The 10,200-nt window shown below is 42.0% G+C and overlaps 1 protein-coding gene across 1 annotated transcript; it reads right to left on the reverse strand.

The window, feature by feature from the left end:
- Positions 1-488: 488 nt before the first annotated feature.
- Ssmem1 (serine rich single-pass membrane protein 1) lies at positions 489-9,991 on the reverse strand. Its single transcript, XM_036180470.1, has 3 exons — positions 9,734-9,991; positions 3,714-3,768; positions 489-1,331 (listed from the first exon to the last, which is right to left on the reverse strand). The coding sequence occupies exons 1-3, from the start codon at positions 9,914-9,916 to the stop codon at positions 835-837; spliced, it is 735 nt and encodes a 244-aa protein (XP_036036363.1). The 5' UTR covers positions 9,917-9,991; the 3' UTR covers positions 489-834.
- Between the last annotated feature and the right edge of the window lie 209 nt (positions 9,992-10,200).

Here is a 10,200-nt window from a genome sequence, read left to right on the forward strand (position 1 = left end):
CCCTGTCTCAAAAATCAGTGTTAGGTAAGTTTAGCAGGATTATCCATTACCCTCCTCTAGTAATTTCCATCCAATGACTCTCCTCAACCTTCTCCTTGGCTATAAATCATTTATCTTATACTGGGCTTTCATGTCTATGTAGCTCCTTTATCCATCTCGACTGTAATAGTATCAAATAAAAATTTTCTCCTTAACAAGTGTTAGAAAAAAAGTTTTAACACTTGCCATGGTCTTGGGACAACAGTGGAGGACAAGTCACAGCCCAGCTGCCTTCTGAGTCACACTTTCCTTCTCCCTGATGTACTCTAGAAATAAAGTCATATTCCAGGCCCTTAAACTCCTTTACACAACAGCCCTTAGTGGACTCAATATAGCCATCAACACACTCTAGTAGAGTCACTTCAGCTATTACAAAAATCACCTGATTCACATAGTCACCTCATTTGTTTAGGCAGTCAGATAATCAAAACATAGGAATAGATTTCAGTGGTTTCTCAACATAAATATATTTTCAAAAAGCTTTTGTATTTGTATCATTGACATAAACAAAACACATACACCCGGGGTATGGACTATCTGCCCGGGGCTCCTTTGACTTAAAAAAAAAAGATCATGGAAGATACAAGTCTTCCGTGTTCCTGTGGTGGCATGGACACATTCTCTGCCCTTGTTTTGAACAATGAATTTGCCTGAAATTTGACCTCTTGGGTTCCAATTATACTTTCGTTGTTAGCAAAGAGGCTTTATTGTAAACGTCTCCTCACCTACAACTCTGGTTTTCATGTTTTATTCATCTCCTTCTTTTGACTTCAAGTAAGGCAAGGGTGCCAAGATTCAAAATTTACTTAATTTTGTGTTGATGCCAGGTGTCAAATTCTCCTCTTGAGTCTCTCCCTTCATGGGAGACATTACTGAGGTGCTTGGTGGGAAGTGGCGTGTCAACCATTCATTGGTTCTCATGGCTTTGCAGTGGAGGCAAGGCCTTTCTCTGATTTGGTAATTTTCCAGATCCCTTGGCCTCGACACTGATTTTCTCCTCTTGAAGGTGGCGGGTGACGGAAGGTGTTCGCTTTCGCTCTCCTTCCACGAGGACACTCCAGAGTTAGATTCCTCACTGTCACACTCAGTGGTATCACTGTCTTGCTGGATCTGACTCACTCGGTGAAACTGGGAATGGCGCCTACCTCGTCTCTGTTCAAGATAGGCGCTGACCAAAGCCACTTCGGAGTCAGTCACCACAGAAAGGTGGTTCTGCTTTGGTTTCTTCACTACTTGTGACGAGTCCCAGGATCCGTCTTTATTTTGTCGCTTATGGGAAGTTTCTTTGCTTTCTAACCAACAAAACAGATCGACAAGTTAGGCAATAATAGTCATTAATAATAGGTTGTTATAAAAAGGTCAGTGAAGTTGGGTGGTGGTGGTGCACGCCTTTAGTCCTAGCACTTGGGAGACAGAGGCAAAGGGATCTCTGAGACTTCAAGGCCAGCCTGGTCTACAGAGAGAGTTCCAAGACAGCCAGAGCTATACAGAGAAACCCTGTCTCGAAAGAAAAAACAACAACAACAACAACAAAAAGAAAGAGAGAGAGGGGGGGGAAGGAAGGAAGGAAGGAAGGAAAGAAGGAAGGAAGGAAGGAAGGAAGGAAGGAAGGAAGGAAGGAAGGAAGGAAGGAAGAAAGGTCAGTGAGAAGGACAGGCAGACAAGGGAAGAACTGTACATCTTTGGGGACCACAGAAGGCGTCCATAGGGCCAGCGCCTTGCCTTCTGCTTACACACTGGCATAGTTACAGGGCTGAACCTGGGACAGAGATGGAGGTCTCAGAGTTTTGATTTGGCCTGCAGTTGGTCCTTGTTTGACATAACCAGTGAGTAATCAGTCAAAGAATGTTAGGTCCTTCAGTCAGATGTGGGGGTATATGTCTTTAATCCCAGCACCCGGGAGGCAGATTCCCAGGCAGATGGAGCTCTGTAAGTTCAAGGCCAGTCTAGTCTACAAAGTTGAGTTCCAGGTCAAATAGGGTTACATAGTAAGACCCTATCTAAATAAATAAATAAGTCACCTGACCACCCATAAATATCTCTTATGGCCAGCCATTATCAAGGTCTTCAGTGGGAGCAGTGATAGGAATCTAGGGAAGTAAGTTACTGTATGTAGTCTTGAATGTTTATTACTGTAGTTTCAGGAAACTGCTAGAAGTTTTCAAAATGGCACTTTTCAAAATGATAGGACCTTGACTACCAACTTCCCATCACCCAAGAAAGCCTACCACATGTGTAGGATCACTAGCTGTCAAACCACGGCCTCTCTCAATCACTGGCTAATGTCAGCAAAATGATTACATTGCTAGGACTGTACACCATCCCACAAAGACTGGAGCAGTCACACAGGTTCTTGAAATCTCTTTTGAACTTTTGCAAACCCTGACTATGTCATCAAATGGGAAGGTTTCCAGAGGAGAAAGTTCCCAGAGAAGGACCTCTCCCACTTTGTCTTGAAGTTTCAAAGATCCCAGTATGTGTATGAGAGGGTATGACAGCCAGAAGTCCTCTCTTCTCTTCATGGTCTTTTCCATGCTGATGGCGGCTCGTACCAGCTCAAAAATCTAATACACTTTTGGAAATTTTGTGAGATGGTTAAACCATCATTACTAAACAAATTACACAAATGTACAATTAAATCAATCTACCAAAAAGGTGATAATTACTTAATGCCCATAATTTCCTAATTATCTTACTACAGTTTATTATGCTCTGTGCTCTCAAAGCTGTTTATCTGGGTGTGGGAAGTACTATTTGAGGATGTGCTATTATTGTACATCTGTCTCCAATTCTGTTCTGTGACAATATTGTGCCAGCTCAAAACCATCATTAGAGTGAGCATTTACCTGGAAACTAGCAAAAAGATCAGGGCTTAGTGTATGGTTTCACTGATTGCCCAGGGCTAAAAAAATGATGGAGGAAGTGTATTTCTGATGTAGACTGTCACGGCTGCCACCTATATTGTGAGTAGCAACCCAAAATTAAGAAATATTCTTCAAAAAATAAATAAAAAGCAAACAAAAAATTTAAAAAAAACCCAAATAAACAAATATTCTTCCAGTATTCTGAAGCAATGATTCACTTCAACAAAGAAGCCATATGGGACAACTAAGCTGAGTACCAACACACATCTATGTCTCCATTCCATCATTCCTTAACTTCGAGGACAATAACATTTATACTAACATTATATTCAATTGGTAGCCTATAACTATGACATGACCCAGGAGGCAAGGGTCTGGCCAAAGCCAAAGAGAGCCCTGTGTGTGAAGGCAGCAGTCTATAGAGCACTTAACACAAGTACTGCGTACCTCGTTCTTTGTCAGTTGTGGAATAGAAATCTTTGCTATCGATACATTTTATAGATATTATAGACACACAAATCTGTCTATTCACAAAGCTTTGTGAATGCAAGCCCTGAGACATGGCAACCAAGTGAGCTCTATCTTCCAGTAATTTGTCGTTTATGGTGGCTCTCCTGGGGCATCTGAGCTGGTGGCTCTGCTGGGCCATCTGAGTTGTCACTGCATTTGGGAGGAGGAAGCACAGGGGCCATCCAGTGACCTTTGCTGGTGTGGGGAGGCCTAAGCCTCTCTCTGCTTTCCCTTCTGCTCTGGCCTCTGCACACTCAGCACCACGTTCCCCCCTCCAATACCAAGTGTGCCGACTCTCACCTTTGCTTACTGATGCGTTTGTCCTGCTGTCATCTTCCCTTTTGCTCTCAGACATCTGTTTCAGGAACACAGGAAGAGGAACTCAGTCGGCTGCATTGCATTAACGCCTGCATGTTCAACACCACTGCTCAAGGCTCTTTACTAAGTTCTAACTTTATTTATTTATTTATTTATTTATTTATTTATTTATTTATTTAGGCTTTTCGAGACAGGGTTTCTCTGTGTAACTTTGAGCCTTTCCTGGAACTCATTCTGTACTCCAGGCTGGCCTCGAACTCACAGAGATCCGCCTGCCTCTGCCTCCCGAGATTAAAGGCGTGCGCCACCACTGCCCAGCACTAAGTTCTAACTTTAAACAGTCAACCCTGTTAAATAAGTACAGCCTGAGTTCCTGTCACAGTGAACGTACCTCCACTGCCAGTTCAGAAGACCAGGCTTTGATAGCAGAACCCACCAAAATGTTTCAACCAAGCGAAAGTGAGCAAAGACTGGAGACAAAATAATACTCATGGGAAGATAAACTTTTCCATCACTGATATTACACAGAAGTTTCATTTAAAAACAGACTAGGGCTCAGCAGTTAAGAGCACTGGCTGTTTTTCGAGGACCTGGGTTCAATTCCTAGCACGCACATGGCAGCTTAAAATTGTCTCTGGCTTCATTTCCAGGGGATCTGACACCCTCAAACAGACAAACAATTTTATAAAGTAAAAGTCAAAAAAAAAAAAAAAAATCAGCCGGGCAGCAGTGGCACACACCTTTAATCCCAGCTTTGGGGAGGCAGAGTCACGCAGATCTCTGTCAGTTCGAGGCCAGCCTGGTCTATAGACGGAGATCCAAGACAGGCTCCAAAACTACACAGAGAAACCTTGTCTCAAAAAACAAACAAACAAAAAAAATCATTCAGAAAATGGATTGGGGGCCTGGCAAGAAGGCTCAGTAGGTAAAGGCACATGGTGCTAAACCTGAAGACCAGCCTTTGGTCCCTGGGAGACACGTGGTAGAAGAAGAGACCTGACTACCAAAAGTTATCCTCTGACTTCCACATATGCACTGGTGCACAGGCTCAGGCTCAGGCACATGTGTAAACACACACAATAAGTACGTAAATGTAACAAACATTAGAAGAAAACCATATTTGAATCCCAATGTGGCAGCACACACCTGTAATCTCAACACTCACCGTCCTGAGTTCCAGGCCATTTGGTTATATAGCAAGACCCAGTCTCAAAAAGCTGCACATTAGTCTTTCAGAACTCAGTATGCCCAGGTGTGGTGACGCACGCCTTTAATCCCAGCACTCAGAGGCAGAGGCCAGGGATTTCTGTGGTGAGAAACCAGCCTGGTCTACACAGTGAGCTCCAGATCAGGTAAGACTTCATAATGAGACCCCATCTCAAAAAAATGGATTAATTAATTAACTAATTAATTTATTAAAAGCCCTTCATGGTAGTGCACTCCTGTAATCTCACTGCTCTGGAGGCTGAACCTGGAAGACTCTGAGTTCAAGGCTAACTTGGGTTATACTACATATCAAGTCCCAGTGTTGCCATACAAAATTTGATGGTTTTTTTTTCTTTTTCTTTTTTCTTTTTTTGGTTTTTCGAGACAGGGTTTCTCTGTAGCTTTGGAGGCTGTCCTGGAACTCGATTTGTAGACCAGGCTGGCCTCAAACTCACAGAGATCCACCTGCCTCTGCCTCCCAAGTGCTGGGATTAAAGGCATGCGCCACCACTGCCCGGCATTTTTGACGGTTTTTCAACTTTCCTCCAATAAGCTGCCATAATATGCTATCTGTGAGCATGACAACCAGGAACGCTAAATTTCTGTGCACAGTTCCAACTCTAAATACCTTTTTTTTTTTTTTTTTTTTTTTTTTGAGACAGGGTTTCTCTATGTAGCCCTCACTGTCCTGGATCTCACTCTGTAGAACAGGCTAGCCTTGAACTCAGATAGATCCACCTGCCTCTGCCTCCCAAGTGCAGGGATTAAAAGTGTGCACCACACAGTCCAACCTACAACTGTATATTACATGATCACACCATAATTTAATTAGCCATTATCTACTTTTGAATTGTAAGTTCTATGTCACCCTAACACATAGAAAGCACCAATATCAGGAATGACTTAAGAAACACTCACTGTCCTGTCCTTTATTCTGAGACAAGGTCTCACTATGTAGCAAAAACTGCCCTTGATTATGGGATTCTTCTGCTTCTGCTCCTGAGTTCTGGGATCACAGAAATGCCACCACACCTGACATTCATGAACACATCTGACATTCTTTCTCAGGGAATCTATTACCAAGAGGTTATTTCCTCCAACAGAAAGCAAAACAACAAAAATTAAAAAAAAAAAAAAGCCACATACACTGAAAGCTTTGTACATAGAAATATTCATTAGGACCAGGCAGAGTTGGTGCAAGCCTTTAATCCCAGTACTTGGGAGGCACAGGCAAACAGATCTCTAAGTTTGAGGCCAACCTGGTCTATAGAGCAAGTTCCAGGACAGTATTGGCATAAAATACAATATGTAGGATAACATAGACTTAAATTCAAAAGTACGCAATAGTTAACTGAATTATGGTGTGACTATGTAAGATACAGTTGTAAATATCTTAAGTAAGTATGTCATCATGTGAGAAAATATTTGACTATTAGGCTAAAATCAAGATGCAAGTTCATATGTAACAACATGACCGCAAAACAGCTAACGACTTGCAAAGACGTCAAGGGACATACATATATAAGAAACATGTATGACAGGATCAGGATCCATCCTTGGTGCATGAACTGGCTTTTTAGAGCCCACTACCTATGGTGGGACACCTTGCACAGCTTTGATGCAGAGGGAGGGGCTTGGACCTGCCTCAACTGAATGAACCAGGCTCTTCTGACTCCCCATGGCAGGCCTTACCTTGTTGAAGGAGAGAATCGGGGGTGGGTTGTGGGGGAAGGCTGGAGGGGCTGGAGGAGGGAAGAAAGGGGAAATCTGTGGTTGGTATGTAAAACGAATAAAAAATTCCTTAATTGCCAGGTGGCGCACACCTTTAATCCCAGCACTCGGAAGGCAGAGGCAGGCAGATGTCTGTGAATTTGAAGCCAGCCTGGTCTACAGAGCAAGGACAGGCACCAAGGAATTATTAGAATTATTAAAAGATTGGATATTTACGAACCTAGATGTTAATAGGAGTTGGTGGTGTCTACATAATCTACAGTAGTGTCTGTTACATTTTGTCTACATTCTAATAATCTTGTGTTCTGTAGTGTGCACTTTTGTAGTTGAGGGAAAAGGTGTTTAAAGGCACTTACTAGGTTTATAAAATCATTTCCATGGAGAGCTTCCACATTAGATGTCAAATCAAAATATAACCACAAAGTCAAAAGAAAGATTTTTGCATTAAACTAAGTGGAATCGTATGAGTTGTGGTTACCACAAGCACTTCATTAACTGTCCCCGTGTATGACTTAGTGAGGGACAGCAGTGACAGTGGTTACTCTGTGGGGCAGGACAGACAGTGTGGGCTGCACTCTATCTCTCTGCCACACAGCAGCTCTGCCGTCTCATCCGCCACCCAACACCTTCTAAGCTCAGTTTCTACATATGCAAAAAGAAGAGGTGCAGATTAATATCATCATCTAGAAAAATAAAACCAGCACTCGCAATCTTAAGAAATGCTAAACAAGCAAGTCAACTGGACAGGGGGGTATATCTCTTAGCTGGAAACAAAAGGGAAGACACATCTTTTAAAAAGTGGCAAATGGAGATGACCAGCATATTGCTTTTTGGAGGACAATTTCTACATCGCTGTCCCTCTTTACTGCGGCTTTAAGGTTTGGAGATAGAGGCCCACGGTTTCACAGAGACCACGGCATGTTCAAAGGAGGAAACTGCATCCTCCTCCACTAGCTCTCCTGCAGTTCTCAGATTTCAAATCTGGGACCTTTCAGAAGCAGCAGGCCAACCAACTATAGCTGCCACAAGGGCCCAAGGTGAAAGATGAAACCTCAGAGAGAATTAAGGTTTTAATCAGCACCGAGTAGAATTGATTCAACATTTCAAACTATACTTTGAAGTAAACAAATAATATGGCAGGAAGTCTGGATCCATTCTCCCTCTGTCACTGGCCACTTGTGTGACATTGGACAAGTCACTTAAATTCCTTGGGCTTTATCAACCAAAAAAAAAAAAAAAAAAAAGTATTTTACTCGCCTACAGACAGAAGGCTGGACCACATGTCCCCTTCAGTCCTTGAAGCATAGCTCTATGACTCTAAATTGCTGATGTAAGCAAGAGAACAAAAAAATAGCTTAGACCTCTTAAATGGTCTTCATGATGAAATTGCCAGTGATCAATTCCAATTTTTTGTTAATTTTCTAAAGTAGCTTTTCTGGCCAGGCCAAATTCAATATACTTAGCTAGGGAGTCTAAACACATATAAGCTATCACTGTTCTGATTCTCCTTCTGGCAAAGTATTTACCTTAAGAAGCATTTAGACTTCAGATAAAACTTCTTGGCCAGGAGGTGGTAGGGGGAAGAGATTTTTATTATTATAATGGAATCTACCTGGCATCGAAATAACAAACCTTCTCTTCTCCATCCAGAACTAATGTAGCACTCAATCTAGCTGACCACTGCCAGCGGTGAGCTCTGGCTCTAATGCTAAATGATGGTAGCTTGATTAATCACCGGTCCGTTATTAATGGCCAGAAAAGATTCTGTGTCAGCAATTTATAAGAGGGTGGTTGCTCATAATCCATTGAGGGCCAGGACCTTGATAAAGTGGACTATGCCGTTCTTACACTTCTAGCATTTTCTTTTGCTAATCTGTGACTAGCAGTGCTGACTTTGGCTCTGTTTAGTTTAATTCTGTATCTTACTCTGTGCATAAAACATATTACTCCATTCTAACCACTCCCCCACATCCTCCATGTGTCCTATCAACATGACTAACATTTCTATCTTTGATAATGGAATTATGTGGCTATAAGAGGGATTTGGAAGTCATTAATCAGTAGAGAGATTCATCTCAGTATTACATAGCATGTGGACAAAATGTAAACAACCTAAATTTTCAACTGCAGAATTTGTTTTTGTTTTTGTTTGGTTTAGTTTTTGGTTTTTCGAGACAGGGTTTCTCAGTGCGGTTTTGGTGTCTGTCCTGCATCTTGCTCTGTAGACCAGGCTGGCCTCGAACTCACAGAGATCTGCCTGGCTCTGCCTCCGGAGTGCTGGGATTAAAGGCTGTGCCACCGCCACCCGGCTTCAACTGCAGAATTTTTAATAGTGCAGCCATAAGACAGAAAAGCTACAATGAAAGGTGCTGTTTGCATGACTATTACAAAACATTAAGTTCAAAAGTCAGGATATGAAAATACATAAGGGCTGGAGAGATGGCTCAGAGGTTAAGAGTACCAACTGCTCTTCCAGAGGTCCTGAGTTCAATTCCCACCACCCACATGGTGGCTCACAAGCATCTGTAATGAGATCTGGTGCCCTCTTCTGTGTACATAATAAATAAATAAATCTAAAAAAATGAAAATACATAAAATATAAGTTTGACAATGAAAGAGCAAAGATGAGAGATATACTGAGAAAAAGCAGGGGAGAAAGTAACCTAGAAGGAAGCTCTCCACAAATTTAACAGTATTTATCTCTACGAAAAAGGAGTAGAGTACTTCTAATGTTCTTTTTTCTTTTCAATATCTTTAGAGTCTCTGGCATGAAACTGCATCATTTTGTTTTGTTTTGTTTTTCCAGACAGGGTTTCTCTGTTGTAGCTTTGCACCTTTCCTAGAACTCACTCTATAGCCCGGGCTGGCCTCGAACTCACAGAGATCCTCCTGCCTCTGCCTCCCAAGTGCTGGGATTAAAAAGTATACGACACCACTGCTCAGCTAAATTGCATAATTTTTAAACAAAACAAAAACCTTAAAGAGTCACTTTCATCAAAGTACAGACAATGTAGTTGACGAAAAACCTTATAAAGATACGATTTAAAATGAAAAGGATTCCCTACCCAGACGGAAGCCCGAGAGAAAAACATGAGGATCAGTATGATGATGAAATACCAAAGCAGGAAACTTCCTATTGTCCCACAAGAGTCATCTTTCCGGCACTCAGCATCCTGACTTGGGATGGTAAAACTGAGGGGCCTGGGAGGGGGGTCCACCCCCCAGAATAAAGACAAAAGGTCTCCCATGATAGCTTCTGGCTTAGAAAATAAAACATGCTCAAAGGGCTAAAGGGGACTGGGAACGATTTCCCTCCATGGCCTATGACAACTTCCTTGGCAACCTATTATGACACACACCTGAGCAACTGTTGCAGGAACTGATGACCATTCTTGGATTAGATGGGCACGTTTATCTAAATGACATCTTGAATCGTGGATGGTAATTTCCTGAATTTCTCAGTGTACTTTCTTCTGCCTAGAAACTTTTTGGAACTTACATAATGTTTATTTTCATCTGTTTAAGTGTTTAA

Source organism: Onychomys torridus, chromosome 3, assembly GCF_903995425.1.
Source record: "Onychomys torridus chromosome 3, mOncTor1.1, whole genome shotgun sequence".
NCBI classification, from domain to species: domain Eukaryota; kingdom Metazoa; phylum Chordata; class Mammalia; order Rodentia; family Cricetidae; genus Onychomys; species Onychomys torridus.